Source organism: Sinocyclocheilus grahami, unplaced genomic scaffold (assembly GCF_001515645.1).
Source record: "Sinocyclocheilus grahami isolate Dianchi unplaced genomic scaffold, SAMN03320097.WGS_v1.1 scaffold52.1, whole genome shotgun sequence".
In the NCBI taxonomy this organism is placed as follows: domain Eukaryota; kingdom Metazoa; phylum Chordata; class Actinopteri; order Cypriniformes; family Cyprinidae; genus Sinocyclocheilus; species Sinocyclocheilus grahami.
In genome coordinates, this window is record NW_015505231.1 from 255,125 (window position 1) to 276,982 (window position 21,858).

General features: G+C 38.5%; 1 protein-coding gene and 1 long non-coding RNA gene across 2 annotated transcripts in view; one reads left to right on the forward strand and one right to left on the reverse strand.

Moving 5' to 3' along the window:
• LOC107583297 (ubiquitin carboxyl-terminal hydrolase 43-like) overlaps positions 1-21,858 on the forward strand; it is an 86,516-nt gene that overhangs the window by 40,221 nt on the left and 24,437 nt on the right. The window contains exons 4-8 of the mRNA XM_016269475.1: positions 6,482-6,574; positions 8,614-8,749; positions 9,177-9,321; positions 13,014-13,182; positions 21,737-21,848. Of these exons, the coding sequence (XP_016124961.1) occupies positions 6,482-6,574; positions 8,614-8,749; positions 9,177-9,321; positions 13,014-13,182; positions 21,737-21,848 (655 nt within the window). The remainder of the gene's footprint in view (positions 1-6,481; positions 6,575-8,613; positions 8,750-9,176; positions 9,322-13,013; positions 13,183-21,736; positions 21,849-21,858) is intronic.
• LOC107583253 (uncharacterized) lies at positions 10,382-11,465 on the reverse strand. Its single transcript, XR_001609022.1, has 3 exons — positions 11,376-11,465; positions 10,922-10,927; positions 10,382-10,394 (listed from the first exon to the last, which is right to left on the reverse strand). It is a non-coding gene; the product is annotated as an uncharacterized lncRNA (long non-coding RNA).

Sequence of the window (21,858 nt, forward strand, 5' to 3'; positions counted from 1 at the left end):
AACAGAATCAAAAGGGCAAGACTAAAGGGATAAATCCAGGAAAACAGGCAAAGATCAGAAACCGAGAAAACAGGCTAGGCTAGGCTAGGAAGCTAACGAGGGCTCTGTAGAGTAGCTATCACTGCTGGCGATAAGCGCATACAATGCTCGGCAGTTAGAAGGAGTGAAATGGAGTGTTAAATAGTGAGTGAGTGATATGAAACAGCTGTGTGCAATCAGTGCAATGAATGATGGGATATGTAGTCCGGGGTGATATGCAACAGTGTGTAGTGCGAGAGTCAATGAAAATGGAAAGGGTGACCTCTGATGGCTAGCAGACGGAAGTTCATGGACCGGATACATAACACACTGCAGTTCTGGACTGACATGCGTCTGAACAGTTTGTCACTCATCTTGCCTCGCTTAAGCTGTTACCTGTGTTCTCACTGTCATTCTGAGACATCATTACATTACTTTATCCTTCTCTTTTGACATCCACATCTCTGTTTTTCCCACCCTCCATCTGCTGCTAGCAGGTTAATTTGTTCATTTTACTTAAATTTTATGATGAATCACTGGCAACAGTCGAAAATTACTGTTTATCGCCCAACTGCTGACAAAAAAGTTCTGCGCAAACACCAGACATCAGCAAGCCTGAACACGCGACGTTGACATGAAACACTGATTAAATGTGTGACACAGGCTGACCCTCTCGTTCGTGAGAAATGTAATTAGTAGCTTTGCATACTAGCCATCTGCTCCTAAAGGAAGTAACTCATGTATTTGCTATACTTTCAATAAATATCTGCCATTTCATCATAGTGTTGCTCAGTGGCCATTTAAAAAAAAAAACACATTAATCAGCCAGTCAACTAACAGACCACTCGGAATCCACTAGTACAGTGCAACAGTTCAAGATAGATAGATAGATCTGTTGCACCATTGATCCCAAGCATCAGTGATTTCAATAATTGCAAGGAAGTTCAGGCCAAACCATCTCTCACTGATGCTAGTTAGGTGGCACAGTATACATACATAGTCACTTTTATCCCGAAGCCCGGAGGTAAGCATGGGTTCTGAGTAGAGCTCGACCGATATATCGTTAAGCCGATATTATCGCCCGATATGAGCCTGTCGCCGATATATCGGTATTGGCGAATATGCCGCCGATATGAAAATGTTTTTTACAGAACATATAACGCAGATCTATGGAAGTCTATGGAAAACCATTGAAACTTTGAACAGCCATATCTGCGTAAAGGCGAGGCGAATCGGCACCAAATTCGGGGGATCCCTTCAGCTCGAGGAACTCTCTTGAACACGGTGTACGTATCGAGGTCCTCTTTCGAATGAGACCACCCCCGCGTCGATAGCCCCCAGGGTTCGGGAGTTACTGGTGGTTAAATTCGCTGTCCGGCACCGACCGATCTAGAGATCCCGGGGGGCTACCGACGCGTGGAGGGTGGCGTTCGAGAGGGCTCCTTGAGCGTTTTTTACAGAACATATAACGCAGATCTATGGAAGTCTATGGAAAACCATTGAAACTTTGAACAGCCATATCTGCGTAAAGGCAAGGCGAATCGGCACCAAATTCGGGGGATCCCTTCAGCTCGAGGAACTCTCTTGAACACGGTGTACGTATCGAGGTCCTCTTTCGAATGAGACCACCCCCGCGTCGATAGCCCCCAGGGTTCGGGAGTTACTGGTGGTTAAATTCGCTGTCCGGCACCGACCGATCTAGAGATCCCGGGGGGCTACCGACGCGTGGAGGGTGGCGTTCGAGAGGGCTCCTTGAGCAGAAGGGATCCCCCGAATTTGGTGGAGATCCGCCGGCGCGTTCGCAAGATAGTGACACCAGCCAACACTTTTACTTCAGTAAGGAGGTCTCTTGTTCAGGCAGCAGCATTCAAGCGTTGGCTTATTCGACTGTAAGTGCCCTGCGAAGTGGACTTCACATGATATTCTGCCATGATTCCAGTTCCAAGGGAACGTACACATTACATTCAAAGGGCATTAAAGTACGCGAGACGTGAATTTATATTTATTTACAGAGGTATATTTTGTCACACTTCACACTTCTCTAGTAAGTTTCGTCTGTGAGTGAAGACAGTAGGCCTAGCGCAAATCCGTGAATGAATGTTCCAAAGTGAAAAACGTACAGTTCCCATTCAAAGGGCATTAAAGTACGCGAGACGTGAATTTATATTTATTTACAGAGGTATATTTTGTCACACTTCACACTTCTCTAGTAAGTTTCGTCTGTGAGTGAAGACAGTAGGCCTAGCGCAAATCCGTGAATGAATGTTCCAAAGTGAAATAAACTTCAACGGAATAAAGTTGAATGGAATTGAATTGAATTAAAGTTGAATAAACTTCAACTTTACTGTTCAGTGCACTGATGTCAGACTCATTTTGGATAATAAAGTTTATTGTTAAATTGTTAAATGCCCTGCCTCCATCATTACATACCTTTATAGGTCATTATAAGTGTCATTATCACATCATAATAAGTGTTTGATCACCACATTTGAGTGATCATTGTAAAAAATGTGTTTATGTACAGTGGGTACGGAAAGTATTCAGACCCCCTTAAATTTTTCACTCTTTGTTATATTTCAGCCATTTGCTAAAATCATTTAAGTTCATTTATTTTCCTCATTAATGCACACACAGCACCGCATATTGACAGAAAAACACAGAATTGTTGACATATAGTACCAGTCAAATGTTTGGACACACGAATGGGAAAGAGTCCAAACTTTTGACTGGTGCTGTACTATAATATACACATATAATATCGGCCGATATATCGATATTGGCCTTTTTTTTACTGCCCAATATCGGTATCGAAAGTGGCCCCCCCAAAAAAACATATCGGTCGGGCTCTTGTTCTGAGAGTTTGTGGAAGAAATTATTGAAAGCACTTCAGCTGCAGCATAGGAGGAGAGAGCCATTACAGCGATGACTCAGTGTGGAATTTAAATGACTCCCACTCAAGTGGCCTTCATACTAATGCAGATCATGGCGCAAATGTAATTCACATCAGCGTCTTCCAAATATTTAGCTAGCACTTTCTGTTGTCAGGATACCAGTAAATATTGAGCTATATGAGGGAGACTGATTATTTCAGAAGGGTGTATTTGATTGTTTGTTTGCACTAATAATGTGATCCTAATTTGTCAACACAGTACTATATATGTAATGAAGTGCAAATACTTAGTCACTGCACTTTTGCACAGATACTGCACAGATTTTTCTGGTATCAGTACTTTACTTCACTATTTATTTTTCTGAATACTTTTGACTTTCACTCCTTACAGTTTTACACAAATATCTGTACTTTTTACTTCTTACGTTTTCAAACCTGGCTCGTTACTTTAGTTTTAATCTGCATTTGGTGAATCACCTTTCGATAACAAATCTCGAATAAATCATGAATCGGTTAGTCTTTACTGGCAGCGCGATTCGGCTCGCGTGCGCGCCGCGTCTCCGCCAAAAGGTTTCTATCACAGTAATCAATGACAGTGACTTGAGAATGTAGTGGATCAGAGAGGCAAAACTACTGACCTGTTCAGGACTTCAAGTGCAGGTCAGTTTCGTTTGTAAATAGGCTACTGTAGTTTTGTCTTTGTTTACTTACAGTAGTTAAGCATTAAACTGCTAGCAACTCTTAGCAGTAGAAGCCAGAGGATTAATAATACTGTAAACTAAATTAAACTAAATTACTATCATCACTCAAAATACTGTATTCAAAATGCCATCATTATAACCTACTGTAAAGTTACAGTAGTAATTTAGCAAACAAATGTTATAAAATAATTTTGTAATGCATTTAGAGGGAGCTAGGGCAGATAACAATACAACCCTTACGAAAATTAAAACCAAAAACCACGGTTATAGTTAAACCATCATAACCACAAATTAACCATGGTTTTGCTACACTAACCATAGTCTATCCATGAAATTTGAAGTAAAACTATAGTTGTAAATTAAAACAGATTGTAGTCAATCAGCCAAAAAAACATTGTTACTATACTTTTACTGTAATAAACCATGGTTGATTAATTTATGCCATTTAGAAAATATAGTTTTGTTAAATCTAGAATTTAAGATAAAACAACAACACATGGTTATAATGTGATACTTTAAATTGAACTTAAAGTTATGTTATTGCAAACAGAATACAGAGGTGGTTGTTTTGCAACAAGGTGGAGACAGTTCTGTTCATAACAGTAGATGGCTGATGGGAAAAGTGACAGGTACAAGAAAATTAGTGAAAAAAAGAGGCACAGAGATAGAGATGTCATGGAAAATGAAGAGAATGAAAAGGAAAATGGAACTGAAGGTGCAGTTCAAGATGGAACCTTTATTATTATTATTATTAATAATATTATTTTGTTCGGCCCCAACCTAAGGTTTTAAACCTTTTTTTAAAAAATGTGATTGCCATACAAACAAATAGGGTTGTCCGTGGTTTCAGGATTTGTTGTGGGTGTATGGGATGGCCTGGATGAGTGTGATATTTCCTTGACTGAAATTTTGTCCCAGTCCTGCCCTGTTCTACATGGTGGTTGTTCAGCCTTGATACATTCATTAGCTAACAAAATTTTAAATGTAAGTTATTTTGTATTAATGTGTCAATATGATGTGAGGTCCAGTTCCCAGCGTGAAACTTAAACAGGTAGTAATGGGTACTTTTTACTTAAGTACATGTCAGAGCCCATACTTCCTTAATTTGAGAAAAAAAAGTGTATATATATTGATGTTAGTTGATGTTAGTAAAGTTGATTCTCTAACGAGTGAAAGTGATTCAAACGTTACAAATTGTTCCCATTTTCTCAATGTGATAATGGTGCACTTGGGAAATTCTCTTTGTTTGTTTATATGTGTTGACTGTGTCTCGAGATAAATAATCCATTTGATGGCCTCTTTTGTCTGGGAAGTTTATTATCATGGGCCACTTTGTATTAATTAAACAGATTTGCATATTCTTCATCTGTAATGAAGCACTCAGTTATTTTGAGACATCCCTGCGGTTCAAGGAAAAGTGTGTTGTGAACTGGTATGTTAAATTTCTGCTTAGAAGTTGGGATTTGGCAAATAGCAAGTTTGGGAATCGAGAACGGGTTTTTATTCAGCCCCATTAAAAAATACAGAAAAAACAATGACGTTCGGTTCTGATGTGAACAGTACACTGTACTGAATGAAAGTACGAAACATACAACGATGACTGTTATGAGCTGAATCTTTTTAATGAATCAAACATACATCCTCAATTTGGAACCACATTCAAACATACTACTCTTACTATTTCTGTCATAGAAATGTAAAAGTAGTAAGAGTCACATGCTAGTATGCAGCAACAGAGCGCCCAGTATAGTCCAACTCCCAATTAAATGCCTCTTGTGAGCTGGATCTTTTTAGTGAATCAAAAACATACAGAGCAAATTATCCTCATGAATTGGTTCTCCTTAGTTCATTATGCAGCTTAAACAATGTAGTCCAACCAATTCCCAAAAGAATGACTCTTTTAGTCAACCAATCACAAACTACAGTTTAGGATTGTGATTATCGGATTGCTTTTTAAACAGTGAGAAGTCATTTAAAAAGTCTGTGTATGCTCACCCCTTGTAAGAATTTGTTTTAAATATGTTTATTATAAAAAATTATCTCCTCATTGTTTCTTTTTGATGACAACAACAACACAAGATTTGAAATTATAGTGACTGAGATCATTTTGGTTCTTATAGCTGCAAATTTACTATCCACACAGACTTGGATCAGGTTATCTTATTCTGTGTAAGTGGAGCGCTGCTGCTGTATTGTTTGTCTTCTGCAGTAAGACATATGTGGGAGAACTGCAGCCGAAGAGCTCAGAGTTAAAATGCTGAAGTCTCCACATAACACTCTGACAGCTGCCAGAGATGAACAGGGCTTTCCTTAATACTCTAAAAATATCTCTAGCCACATCTCTTTATTTGTTTCTCCACAACACTGACCTGGCAAGAGCTAGCAGGGAGAAGAAGTAGGCCTATTGTTTAAATTAAAAAGGCATTAGTATTTATGATTGTTAGAGATGATTGATAGAAGAATAGATAGATAGATAGATAGATAGATAGATAGATAGATAGATAGATAGATAGATAGATAGATAGATAGATGCTTCATAATCAAAGCCATTCTGAATAAGTCTATGTAGTGAGTTTGAAATCATTCTGTAAATGAGGGGCAAGGATGATGCAAAAAACTGCAATTGTGATTTTGTGAGCTTCAGTTTCTGTAGCTACAACAATAATTCTTCCCAAGAGACGTTATGTGCTTCCTCTTCCCTGTGACATCACTTCCTGTTCCACTGAACTTCCCTTGAGGCTCATTCATGCAATACAATGGCTAATAGCTTGATTGTTTGTGTGTATTTATTATATAATATTTGTATATATTTGCTTTTCTGCTACTCTTTTGTTGCTGTTTTACCATCTTTTTCCCCGCTCTTTTTTCCCAGGTCATCTCTGACATGCCCACATTGTCTTAAGCAGAGCAACACGTTTGATCCTTTTCTGTGCATTTCCCTCCCTATTCCTCTTAGACAGACGAGGTGAGTACAGTTGTACCAAACTGAAGCCTTTTGAAGTCGTTGATTCATGCTAAAATGTAATTGTTTTTCTTGCTGTGGTTGTATTCTAACATTTTTGCCTCTCTGGACTCAAAAACAATGAAGCATTCAAACCAAAGGCAGCAGATGGATTGCCAGGGAAATCCTTTTTTTTGGAGGAAATGAACACCCTCACGTTCACAAATGCACAACTATTGTCCCACACATGCTATAATGTATAATATTTCTGTATATACATGTTTATATAAATCAGCTTTGCAATGATACATGGTAATACCGGTTATACTGGTTATGAGGGATGAAACTGGTATGAAATTGTATACTGGTTTGAAGGAAGTTTGAAACTTGTTTGACAAAAACAGTTCTTATATCAATATCCTAATGAATACAATAGGCTTAAATAATAAAGGGCACCTAAAGCGCATCTTATATGGCAATATTTACCTAAACATTCACCCAAATTGTCCAGGGTCTGTCAAGCTCCAAAAACACTGTAAATCATCTTAAAATAGTTAATAAGACTTATGCACTACAGTTCATATGATAACTTTGTGTGAAGAACAGACCAAAACTGAAGTCTTCTTCAATGAATATTAGCTTCAGTTTGAACATTCTGATATATTTTTCTCTTTTTGTGTTCCAAGAAATAAAGGGAGTCTCTTACAGGTTTCATGATGATACAATCTTCATTTTTGGTTGAACTATTCCTTTAGGACAGAACACATGACCAGTTAAAAGGAAAGTAAACTGTTTGAGGTGTGGCACTTTTTACTTTATTTCTTCCGGCAATTCATTCAGCGTTTACCCCAGTGCCACCCTTATTCACAGTAGTTTATGTCTGAGAAGGGTGTTTTCAAGCTTTAGGTCATATATCAGCAGGGTTGTAATAGTGGAGGAAAACTAGATGACAGCATAAATAATGGTACAGTAGTAGATGATGTCACTAAGGAGAAGATGGCATCACTTTAGCAAGAGCTATAAAGAGTTCAAAAAAAGAACAGACCAAAACTGAAGTCTTCTTCAATGAATATTAGCTTCAGTTTGAACATTCTGATATATTTTTCTCTTTTTGTGTTCCAAAGAAATAAAGGGAGTCTCTTACAGGTTTCATGATGATACAATCTTCATTTTTGGTTGAACTATTCCTTTAGGACAGAACACATGACCAGTTAAAAGGAAAGTAAACTGTTTGAGGTGTGGCACTTTTTACTTTATTTCTTCCGGCAATTCATTCAGCGTTTACCCCAGTGCCACCCTTATTCACAGTAGTTTATGTCTGAGAAGGGTGTTTTCAAGCTTTAGGTCATATATCAGCAGGGTTGTAATAGTGGAGGAAAACTAGATGACAGCATAAATAATGGTACAGTAGTAGATGATGTCACTAAGGAGAAGATGGCATCACTTTAGCAAGAGCTATAAAGAGTTCAAAAGTTTGGGGTCAGTAATATTTTTTAAAGAAATTACTACTTTTATTCAGCAAAATAGCTTTAATTAATCAAAAGTGACAGGAAAGACACTTATATTGTTACAAAAGATTTCTGTTTCAAGTAAATGCGGTTCGAGTCATGAAAAAAGAAAATGTTTTCAACATTCATAACAATAGGAAATGTTTTTGGAGCAGCAAATCAGCATATTTGAATGATTTCTGAAGGATCATGTGACACTGAAGACTGGAGTAATGACGCTGAAAATTCAGCTTTGTATCACAGCAACAAAACACAGAAATTGAAATCAGTTAGAAAGCAGTATAAGAGATGTATTTAAAAAACAATTGTACAGACTTTTGTACAAACCCAAACTTTTGAATGGTAGTGTATATTGTATGGTCAGAATACACAGATACGTAACTTAGTGACCAATCAGATTCATTCTTTAGCCACACCCACCTGCTTAAGCCACACCCACTCACTTTTGTAGCCCTTTACAGAGATTTCAAGATGCCCTTTATTGCTATCAGTAACATTTTAAATGTAAAAGCTGCTTTTAGATCATAAAGGATGCGTTTTCTTCTCTCTCTGCAGACCAGTGTGTGTGATTTTGGTGTTTAGCAGTAAAGGGCAGCGGTATCTGAGAGTGGGGCTCACTGTGCCTCTCTTTGGCTCTTTGGCATGTCTGCGCCGGATGGTGGCAGATGAGGGCAAGATCTCTCCTGATCAGGTGACAGGTGCACATAACATCACACAGACAGACCTCATGCCTGCACACAATATATCATCTGACCAAATCTCCTGCATTGCTACAGTGATAGTGTCAGATGGTAATAGTGTAGGACTTTGATATATGCCACGATCCCGAAAGATTATCATAATCATATGCTATGGTATTTGCATGGTATGTGGAAAAATCAGAGGATTATTTTATAGTTAAGTTATTATTTTAATGCCTAAAATGTAACCGCTATTATTGGTATCACTGGTAATAAATTTGAATTGATGAATTAATGAATTGATTGATAAGCTTGATAAATCAAATGTGAAATGTGTTTCAAATAAATGTAAATGCAATGTTAGCTCTATATTTAATAATAATAATAACTGCAATAATTGAGTGATTTTATTCCGTTTTTAATTCTCTGTTCTTCTAGGTAATATTGGCAGAGATCTACACAACAGGTTTCCAGCGCTCGTTCTTTGATGACGCTGACTTGACCAGCATAGCAGAGAGTGACATTATCTATGCCTTCCAAGCTCCGCCCCTTTACATCAGGGGTGGATCTGCACGAATCTCAGGTAAATGTAGCCAACTGTAGAGGATGTTTTTCAGGATTATAGGCACCTTTTAGGTTTTAATATAATCCCTATCCAAATATAAGAGTTGTGTTTCTGACTGAAATTGGGGGTATAGATTAATTTAACTACAAAACATGCAATTTTGGCTAAATTAGAGCATCGAATTTGAAGTATGCATTTTGCTTCCTTTATTCTGAAGTTCTTTAAAGGGATAGTTGACTCAAAAATGAAAATTCTGTCATCATTTACTCACCCTCAAGTTGTTCCAAACCTAATTTCGTTCTTCACAAAAGAAGATATGTTGAGAAATGTTAGTAACCGAACAGCTAATGCAGTCAAAGTAGCCATTGACTTCCATAAAAATGTTTTCCATTATATGAAAGTCAATAGCTACCGTCAACTGTTTGGTTGCCAACATTCTTGCCAAACAATGGTTACCAACATGATGACAAAATTTTCATTTTTGGGTAAACTATCCCTTTAATTCTGAATGAAGCACAACAACTCTGAAGTTCACAGTAGAGTCAGCACTACAGCTCTGATAACACGCTCTTTAAATGAAGCAATACTTTAACAGGGCATATCGATTATAAATGCATGTAGGGCTGCAACAAATTATTATTTTAAAAATAGGTTTATCTAATGATTATTACAATGATTAATAGATTATTAATGGACTTTTATGACTAATCGTCAATTATGGTAAGTTAATCATCAATTATTATTTAGTTTGCACTAAATAATAATTTATTATTATTTATAATTTATTATATTACACTCACTTGACATGAGTGTTTGCACTCTGACATGCTCTTATAAGCACTGTGTATATCTTCTTCTATTGGACTGCATACGGGAGGGCTGAATTACCGTCTCTACAGTGGAGATCTGTGGAGAGGAGAAGTGTTTAATTAACAATCTCACACTGTTACTTTTGAGTGATAACCTCAAACGGATTCAGTGGGGTTCATCGAGTGACAGGAAAGAAGAGAGACTGCATGAGCATAGCCACTTAAAGTCAGCTCAGGTCACACCTTCCTATTCTTCATTTTGAAAACCGTATATGAAAAGACCTTGAGACGGAATGCTGGGAAGCACAGCTGTCCAGCCATAAAAACGTCCCTTCTTGATTAAAAAGCCAGCCAGTCCTCCATCTGTCCCTGATGGCACATGTGACCTTCTAGTTGTAATATGTTCATAACGTGTAACAGTCTTGCTGATCGCCATCGTCAAGCTGATTTGCCATTAAACTTGAAGTCATAAGCCAGTGTTTATGCAAATGAGAGTGAATGATTGAAAGAAGCTTTGACAGATAGTAGCTAGACAGACTATGACATTCAGATCCAGAGAGAATTTATTATTTTTCTCATTATATACTAATAAACAGTTTTCAAAGTGCTTACCTGCATGACGTAATGTGTGCTTTACTGATGTGTTTGTTTCCTGTTTTTTAATTTACTGACATGAATATACACTACTGTTTTTAAAGTTTGCTGCTGGAGTATGATTTTTTTAAAGTCTCTCATTAAAGATGCATTTATTTGATCAAAATGCATTAAAAACAGTAAAATTGTGAACTATTATTGCAGTTTAAAGTAACTGTTTTCTATTTGAATATGTTTAAAAATGTAATTTATTTGTGTAATGGCAAAAGGTGAATTTTCAGCATCATCGCTCTAGTCCTCAAAGTCCCATGATTGAAAACAGTTGTGCTGCACTGCTGTAGAAACTGTGATAAATTTTTTCAGGAACTTTGAACAAAAAGCTCAAAAGAACAACATTTATTTGAAATAATGTTTTGTATTATAAATGTCTTTACAGTCACTTTTGATCAATTTAATGCACCCTCACTAACTGAAAGTATTAATTTAATTAAATATAAAATAAATAAAAAATGTTAACAGTAGTGTATGGTGTTGTCACGTTGCTGTGCTCTAAGGTGGTGCACGACGCAGGAGTAATCCAATAACAGTCTTTTATTATAATCCACAAAGCAAACACAAGGAATCGAGGAGCTGGGGTAGCACAACGTGTAGACCAAAATAATAACCGACCAGGACAGAACAGAAATGGGGAGAATTTATACAAGCGCAAGAGAGAGACTAATGGCATAATAGAATGAACACAGGTGAGCAGAATTAACTAATCAGGGCAACCAAGGAAAACTAGGGATGTGTCCGAAATCGCCCCCTATACCCTCATTCACTATTCCCTACATTAGGTCACTAATTCAGTTCACTAGAAGTAGTGAATGAAAACGAGTAGTGAATTCGGACACTGAGTGCACCGGAAGGAATGCCGTTTTTGCATAGTTTGTGCTGTTGCTGTTTATTAATCATTTGAAACTAGCATACTAGCAGCTCCAGTAGTAAGATTAAAGGATTTATCTTGAACTCTGTCACAGAAATTATGTATAAACCCTAATCAAACAATTTAATAATCAATTTACAATGAATTTATACCCGTGTTGTACATTATGCTGTACGCCATGGATGAGCGCTTTGTAAAAATAAACGGATTGATTATTCAACTGCGGGCGCCATCTTCTGGTGAGATGTGGGAATTCATTCGGTGCGTGACTCTCACGGTGCATTATGGGCATTCTCTAGCCGTTGAGCGTGCACCAGTTGTGCACTTGTTTTTGCAGTGCATTGTGGGATTGAATGAGTGCACTCGAGAACGTCCACTATGATTTCGGACACCACTAAAAATGGCTGTTCCCTCAAATAGTGCCCTATTTAAAGGTATAGGGGGCGATTTCGGACACAGCCCAAGTCACGGGGAGCGAAGCGAAACACAGTGGAAACACAGAACAGGCAGACATGTTATAGAAAAGTACAAAACTAAAGTTCATAACCCTGACAGGTGTATCATGGTACTGACATGGTACATATCCAACAATATGGTCCACAAATGCATGGAAGTTTTGGGTACTTTTTTGTTAGTAGATGTTTTTGTTTAGTAGTGCTTTTCATTTAAATTATTAAAGCTGTAAAGTGTTAAAAGTGCTAAATTAACTAAGTTAATAAACTGTCTCAATTTAATGTGCCGCGAAAACTTTCTCCAGAAAGTTTCATTATTATGCCTCTTTTTGCACACAACGATATTGGCTCAACCAATAGCAATAGAGTCTTGAGGCGGGACCACTTGTTTGTCCTTCAAAGTCATTTCAAAGTTCCAATTGTGTGTGTTGATGTTCAAAATGCAGAAATAACACACTTTTAATGCTGTCACCTTGAAGATACGAGGCTCTTCTGTCCCTGATAAATTCAACTGGGTGACTTTTGGAAAATAAATTATATACCAGTCTTTGGCCTTTTTTGGGTAGTTTGTTCTGGGTACTTAATTAATGGCTGCTGCCCAGTCATACTTTATTTGAAAGACAACATCTGAAAGCTTGACGTCCATTTAGTATGTATGTGTATGTGTGTGAAAGCTGGCATCAGATCATACACCCCACTGTGTTCAGTCTGCTGTCTGCTGTGCTCTATTTGCATGTCTCCATCTGTCTCTCTCTCTCTCTCTCTCTGTCACTCTCTTCCTCTCTTTATCCGTGCTTATGTCACCTTGTTTTGTCATACAATAAAATATGACATTATTTGGCTATATGGAGGCACAGACGATAAATCTGCCCACAGATTAGGCGTGTTAGGAGGTGACATCTACCTCTCCTTGGTTCCCTCTCATCCCAGGGTTGCACCACAGTCTTCCGTCCTCTCCATACACCTTGTCTGGGCCGGAGGGTCACCGACTGGCTGCGTCCGGAGCGCTGTCCTCCGAGTTCCTGAACCAGGCTGACGGGATGGTGAAGATCTTGTTGCTGGTGTGTAATACAGCCGGAGCAGGACAGCAGGCAGTAAGGTACCCTACAAAATAATTACTTTTTTGACTGGTAACCAAACAGCTGTAGGTTTGAACTTGATTTAGGGGTCTTCAGAGTTAAGAGTTCAGTATTCAGCAGTTTGGCCCACCCTGTGTGAACTTGTTAACTTTTACACAGTTTTTAAATTAATTTTAGTCTTAGTTTTTTTGTCTTTTGGTGAAAAAATCATTTAAACTCGGTCAATGTTTTGCCATGTCAAATTCATTCAAATTTGCCAAGTTTATTCAGACTAATATTTTAGTCAAAAGAAATAACATTTTAGTTGACAAGAACAAGCTAAATTAAACAAAATACTATCGTTTTTATCTATTAATTTAAGTCAAGTCACCTTTATTTATATAGCGCTTTTAACAATACAGATTGTGTCAAAGCAACTGAACAGCATTAATTAAGAAAATAGTGTGTCAATAATGCAAAATGACAATAGTAAACACTCATTTTTCAGTTAAAGACAGTTCATCATTCAATTCAGTGATGTCATCATCCAGCTCAGTTCAGTTTAAATAGTATCTTTGCAATCATTTAAACATGTATCAACTCCGGAAATAAAATTATAGTGAAACTATTGCCAATGTTGTGAAATCTTTGTTTTAGTTTTTTAGTTATTTGTGCGTGTTTCAGTATGTTGTTACAGAAAAAAACGTATTCACAACTCATTCTGACTAGGGTGTGATTTAGTTGAAGCTTTTTTTGTAATTTTGTGCAGCTATAAGATGTATATGTCATAGTTATGAACTTTTAGTTTAGTCCATTTCTGTTAGTTCCTTCCAGTTCCTGTTTTTCCTTATTTGGTTATGTTCCTGTTCTTGTTGGTTCATCATTGGTTAACCCCATTCACCTGTCTGCCCCTCGTTATTTGCCTTATTTAGTTCCCTCCTTAGTTCAGTTCTTTGTCTGGTGTCTTCCATGGTACCTTGTGTGTATTCCTGTCTTGGATAACCTGTCTTCGTGTGGATAATAATAAATACATGTTTATATTCCTTCATCTTCGTCGTTCGCTTGTCTTCTTACACACGAGAGTGTGACAGAACACCAGACCAAGAGAAAGTAAAGGGTCGTGTATCCCTGCGTTTATTTATTTTTATTTTTTCTTTTATTATTATGGATCCAGTGGATATACTTTGTTCTATTTATCAAAATGGCCGTCCCCTTGAGATATATGTAGTGGAGTTTCTTACCTACTGTCATCATGCTCCCTTAGACCAATGGACACTTATGGACTGTTTCTGGGGTGGTCTGGACGAGAGCATCACCCAACTAATGCCAGGGGGCTAGTCCAGGTGGACCCTGGCAGAATATATAGATTTGGCCCAGTTGCTTAGTGGATCCCCTCTCACCGTTGCCAACTCAGAATCATCACCCATCATGGCCGCCAGCCCAGAGCCCTGCCCACCATCACCCCGCTGCTTGGAGCAAAAGCCAGAGCCCACCGATGACAAAGAACCTGAGCCCGCCACGACCGACGAGCCATCGCATAATGGAGCGACAGAGCAGAGGATCGCCGTGGAGCCAGAGTGCAAAAGCCGGCTACAGAGCTTGCCACGGGGGAGAGCGCTATGGTCAGCAAGAGCGTGGAGGGAAGCTCCGCCCACCATAGCTGAGGGTGAGCTGAGCTCAGTGGACTGTGATTGGGATATTTATGTAGACATGCCCCCTCTTCTCCCGACTTCGTCTGAACTATATGTCTGCCATGAATTATCTGTCTGCCCGGAACTGACTATCTGTCCTGAAACGACCACAGAGGTCGTTCCCCTGTCACTGGCGCTCCCGGTGTTGGGAGTGGCCTTGTGGTGTGTGTGGGCAGCACACACTGTCCCTAATCCCCCTGAGCATCCTGAACTCCCGCCCAGCCTCCCTCTCCCACCACCTCTCTACCAGTCCTCACCATTGCCACCTCTGTCTCCTGACAGTCCCTCAGCTCACCATCTGTGCGGTGGGATCGCCGCGGGTCTGCCAGTCTCCATTGGCGTCATGGCTGGAGGATCCCTTGTCTCCACCTCCGGCCTCCGAGTCCTGGACTCCACCTCGGCCCTCCGACCCAGCGGCTCCACCATCACTCCTAGCTCCCTCCTCTCCACTGTGGCCCATCAGTCCACTGGCTCCACCAGGCTCCCTCGTCCCTCCGTCGTTGACCATCCGCCGCCTCGGTACTCCACTCCTCCGGCTACACCTCGTCGCTCTGTCAGGCCCCTCCTTCCCTCCGGCTCCACCTCAGTCCTCTGTCGCTCCGGCTCCACCACGGCCTTCCGGATCTACGCCTCCGCCTCAGTCGCCTGAGCCATCAGCTCCGCCTTGGCCCTCCGGATCCTCCCCATCGCCCTGGCTCTCCATCTCCGCCTCGGGCTCCTCCTCCACCTGCTCCGCCGCCGTCAGTCGGCCCCCTGGAGTCATCAGCCCTTCCTCCACCATGGCTCCTCCCTCCGTCGGCTCAACCGTGAGCCGCCATCATGGCTGTGGCCTGGGTCCTGCCTGGCTCCTCCTGCTCCCTCCTGGCTTCTTCCTGGCTCCTCCCTCCATCAGCTTCTCCCTGGACTTTGGTTGTTGTCCTCCTCCCGGGTGTCCGTCCTCCGCCGGAGCCTCCTCTTGTCTTGCCAGCCTGCCTTCCTGCCAGCCCTTTGCTATCCCCTGTCACCATCCCACATCGAGTCCTTTGTCCTCCTCCTAAGTCCCCCTCCGTCCCTCCCTTTGTTGTTCCTGCGGTGCGAGGTCACCTGTCTACCCGTCATTATTTGCCTTATTTAGTTCCCTCCTGAGTTCAGTTCTTTGTCTGGGGTCTTCCATGGTTCCTTGTGTGTATTCCTGTCTTGGATAACCTGTCTTCGTGTGGATAATAATAAATAAATGTTTATATTCCTTCGTCTTCGTCGTTCGCTTGTCGTCTTACACACGATAGTGTATAATTACTAGAGCTGTCAATTAAAATTTTTAATCTAATTAATTACATGATGTGTCAATTTAATTAATGGCAAATTACATAGAAAGAAACATTTTTTGATTCAACATAAAACTTATTACACATAAAGTGAAGTGAAGTGAAGTGACATGTGGCCAAGTATGGTGACCCATACTCGGAATTAGTGCTCGGCATTTACCCATCCAAAGTGCACACACACACAAACCGTGAACACACCCGGAGCAGTGGGCAGCCATATATGGAGCAGTTGGGGTTCGGTGCCTTGCTCAAGGGCACCTCAGTCGTGGTATTGAAGGTGGGAGAGAGCGCTGTACATTCACTCCCCCCACCTACAATCCCTGCCGGTACGAGACTCGAACTCACAACCTTTGGGTTATGAGTCCAACTCTCTAACCATTAGGCCACGACTTCCCCTAGATAGGGGAATACAGTAAATACAGTGGCCTAACATAAACCATGGAACATAGAAGGTGATTTGAGAAACATCTCAGATTTTTACGTTCATGCAATGGAAGTCATTGGTAACCAAAACAGCTTTGTTACCAACAGTCTTCAAAATACCTTCTTTTATGTTCCACAAAAGAACGTAAGTAATTCAGGTTTGAGTAAATGATGACATAATTTAAATTTTTTTTGGTGAACTATCCCTTTAAAGTTGTTGTTTTTTTCCCCATTTTTTAATGAAATAATACTCTAAATAAGAAACTAAATCTGCCAGCAGGTGGCCTGATTCATTCAGGAATGAAGTAAATGGCTGTCTTTATGAATGGGTCTTTGAATCATTGATTCATTCGCGCAGATTCATTCAGAAACTAAACACTGCTGCGTTGCTCACTAGGGGTGTGCAATACTGCAAATGTTGGTATCGATCCGATACCAACTAAATACAGGGCCAGTAAAGCCGATATTGATACCGATACCTTTTCCTTTTAAATACATACATTTAAATTAACAATTATACTTGAAAATTAACAATAACTAATGTTGATATGACAAAAATATTGTCTACATTCACCTTAAAGCTGTGTAGATTTTCTTTGCCGTTCTGAAAGGACTTTGCAAGCAAAGAAGCCCAGAATATGAAAGCAATGCGTACATTTTCATGTTAAGTATTTTCCTCCCACAGAAAAGAGTTATAAAGAAAAAAACGTGACGTGGCTTAATGCATTAAGAAAGTAATTTTAAAAGGCTAAACTCTGTATACATCTTTCTGATGATGCAAACTATATGCAGGCCAACAGCCTAGGATATGAACGCAAAGTGCAGGCATGTTAAGTGTTTTCCTCTGAAAACCATTATAAAGTAAACGAAAACATTTAACGTGGCTTAATGTTTGAAGACAGTGATACTGTATAAAAAGGCCAAATTCTGTAAATTTAATGGGTCTGGCTTGCAGTCTCACCCACTTCTAGCAATTTTTAGCTGTACAAAACAGCTCGTTTTGCAGCTTAATATTGCAAACCGGTGTTTCTTACCATATTATTTTAATGTATTGTCTTAATTATAAACACACAGCGTTGTAGCACAAACAATTTTACAGTTTATTGTACTTTGTTATTTTTCTCGTTATTTCCCTACCGTGCCTAATGAAGCGGAAGTCTCGCACATTCACAGAAAACAGCTTACTTCTGCATTGAAAAATAAGGTGGATAAGTTGGTGGTGTTACTACAGTAGAGAATTTCTACCGTTCCATCTCTCGCTGTAGCCAATAGTATCCACTTGCACTTGGCGCCGCTGAGTCACGTGATGGCATGACAACAAGACACTAAGGCAGGGGAGGAGCAACAATGTTTGCATACGAGATGTGAAAAGAGCGGCATATGCACGCACAGACATGTCTACTCTTTGCTGAATGAATTAAGCAATGTATTAAGTGTAGATGAGAGAAACTTAACCAAAAGTATCGATCTCATTAGGTTAGTATCGATCCGATACCAATACCAACGTTGGTATCGATATCGATATTAGGATCGATCCGCCCACCCCTATTGCTCATAGACTATTCTGCTGTGGCTTTATAGGTAATAATTGTTGCAAAACTGAGCATTATAACACAATATTAACTTCTTATTTACTGAACTGTTGTATAAAATCACATTTGCACTCGTGTCATATTGCTCTCGCTGCTCTTGTGATATCGCTTATATGATATAAATATGAGACAAAAACTCATACAGAAGCATTTTTGCCCCAATATCTTGGGCATAACTGCATTTATGGAGTTGCTGCCCTGCATCATATTTGTCATAAGACAACTGTATGAAATGTAAGATGACGTACAGGTTTTAATCGTGTTATTTTTTCATAACTAATTAATTAAGTTAACGCGTTAAACTTACAGCCCTAATAATTGCATTTATGTTGTGTATAAATTTCAGTTTACCGGCATTTAAGTGGGTTTGTTGCCGACTTTATTAACTCTGACTGGGTTATTTGAAAACGTTCTTCATAAACATATTCACACATGGTTCAGTATCTTGCATTGTTCTTTTTTCCTATCATAGTGTAAAAATATTGGAAAATATATTTATAATTTATATAAATAAAATATATTTATAATATATTATAAAGTCAAATAAAATTATATATTATAAAATATATGTATTTATATTTATATAAAACTGTTCAAAAGTTTGGGGACAGTAAGATATTTTTTGTTTTTTTACAAGTGTCTTATGCTCACCAAGGCTGCATTTATTTGATAAAAAATACAGTAAAAACAGTAATACTGTGAAATGTTAATAAAATGTAAAATCACTGTTTTCTATGTGAATATGTATTTACATGTAATTTGTTCCTGTGATGGCCAGTCTTCAGTGTTACATGATCCTTCAGAAATCCTTCTAATATGCTGATTTGAAGTTCAAGAACATTTATTATTATTATCAATGTTGAAAACAGTTGTGCTGCTTAATATTTCTGTGGAAACCATAATGCATTTTTAATCAGGATATTTTGAAGAACAGAAAGTAAACAAAAAACAGTATTTATTTGAAATTATTAAAGTCTGTACTGTCACTTTTGATCATTTTAATGCATCCTTGCTGAATAAACAGGAAAAAACTGGAGAAAAAAAACTGACTAGATTAACACTAGTATATGCAGATTAGCCAGTCATAAGTTTATTTACAAAAAAAAGTCTTAAAGGTTTCATTCCAAGGGTCACAGAGGGTGAAAATGGTCTGAACTAGCATCATAAGTGGACTTCAGAGGACAAAACATGCCACTTTATGCCACATAAAGCTGGCAAATATCAATCATGACAACTTTACCTCACCTTTTCTCTCTTGCTCTAAAAGCTTCTCAAAGATTCTCTGACGTTTGTCACGTCAGAGCGATCCTGGAGACACACAGTGACAGTGACAGTCGCTCAGAGATCAATACTCTCCTAAGTGTGAATGCCTCCAGAAATCTAATTTTATTCCATGGCCTTTGGTAATGTGAGTTTCTCTCTCACTTTAATGGAAGTGATAGAGAGAAGGTGAGAGAGTGAAGCTCAAAACATACGTTTATCTCTTACAGATGAGCTAGAGTGAGTACATGTCATTTTGAAAGCAGTGATATTTTGATTGATTTTGTCCAGATAATGATATTCCCATCACAGAGTTAGAGTGTGGAAAGGACTAGATTTGACATACAGCTGTAGTCATGAGTTCATTAACTGGGAATGTTTTTCATACAGAAACTTACACTGAGACTAGGCAGATGTCATAATAAGAGCGTGACCATATCTTAAACATTGGGGGAGGGAGCAAAGGAGATTTAAGGGCATTTAAGGGCCACATTCACAAATAAAAATTACAAAAGCACATAATTACTACATCTAAAATAAAAATTAAAACTGAAAATGTCAAAATAATAAATATAAATATAAAACAAATTTAAAAATAATAAGTATAATTGTATATAAATAATATTTAAAAATTCAACAACAAAAAACTTTTTGAAAGTATTAAGATCATTAAGAAACTGTTTTCTTATCAATGCAATTTACAGTTGGACACTTGTATAGACAGGAAGCACTGTAGTTCACATTAAAAAAACAAAACAAAGGACTTTGCTGTCATTTTAAGATCATCACAGGAGCAGGTATATTGCAGGAGAACAGCTTTTGATGTTCAGAGTGTGCAATATCAAACATAGTGGAAAAGTTCAGAAAGTCAACGAAGTGTTTCTCAATTGTGTCCACACTGGTTTAGTTTGCTGCTAGTTCCTGGTTGTAGGCTTATAGTAGCAATTTCAGCATGTCTATCTTTAAAGTCAACATAAAATCTAAATGTATCCTATTAAACTGATTGAATACATTTTCCTGGTTTTACTGTGCATGCTTTTTCAGTGTATGTTATTTCAAAGAATATATAAAAAACATTTGTCTTTGTAATGTTTATTTGATATGTGAAAACTTTCTCCCCTACTTCCATTTCTGACTTAACTTAGACCAAAAGGGGTTAAGTAATGTTCACCAAGATTAAATTAGCTATTTAGTCATTGTTTTGGGCTATTAAAATCTTGCCTATATGTAATGCAGTAATTTAATAACAATTACCATAGTGCAATAATAGCAAATAGTGATAGATTTGAAAAAAGAACCATTCATTTGAGACCAGATGCTCTCAAGGGTGAATTTGACCTCTCAAAACTGAAAACTCAAATCACCGCCTTATTGAAGTGAAATTGTTTCCAAATGCTGTTTTAGGATAATTTCTATCTAATGTCCAGAATGTGTTTAAACTGTGTGGCGTCAAGCATAGTGAACAGACAGGCACTTTATTGCTTTATAATTTGGTGAAAACCTCGCGTTGTTGCCCAGGGCGAGCTGTGACGTTAACAGCATCAAAGCATGTTTGTTCAGATCTCAGTTCTGTCTCTGCCTCCTGTCAGGGAAAACTGCACCGTTGTTTTTGGCTGAGGCGAAACTCCAACACAATTACGTGTTTATCACTTTCTGAAAGGCTCGCTTTCCCTCAGCTCACTTTTGTTTGTTTTGTCTCCTGTATTCATTCTGTACGGGTCCTGTAGCAGAAATCTGGCTAGAAACATAATCACTAGCCTCCTGCTGCAAAAAAACACAGTACACTAAAAAGGGTGGGGTGGATTTCAAGGGCACTGCTGAGGACACTGGGACATAGTGTCCAAACACAGGCAGTAATTTAACTGATAGTCATGCACATCAAAATGTGGCCTAATGTTTACATAGAAATCTCATGTGATTTCAGGTAGTGACTAACATCTCTGCAGTAGTGTATCTTTAACCTTTTTAGGCCGAGGAAGATAGAGATTGTGCAAGAGCCCCTGTTACATATTATATAAAACTGATTGCTGTTTTTTAAAATCTTGTCAATAATAATGTGACTTCTATTACATGTATCTGCATACTTTGATGCTAGCATTGCAAAGCTGTTTTATGTATTTTAAATATTTTAATGTGGGACGGACAATGAAACATTTAAAAAGAATTATCCTAAAGAATTATGTTTCAACTTTGTTTCTACCAGTGTATCTTTTAGACAAACATATTTAAAATGAGCATGTTAAAATATTGTCATTCATATCTTGTTACTATGTTATCTGTTTGACTGTATAAACACACACTAATCTGATGTCTGTTCACCTGTAGATTCGGTCCTCCATTTCTGATGAGAGAGGACAGGTCAGTTTCGTGGGACCAGCTACAGCAGAGCATCCTCAGTAAACTCTACTATCTAATGATCAATGGATCACAGGCACATGTAAGATCGA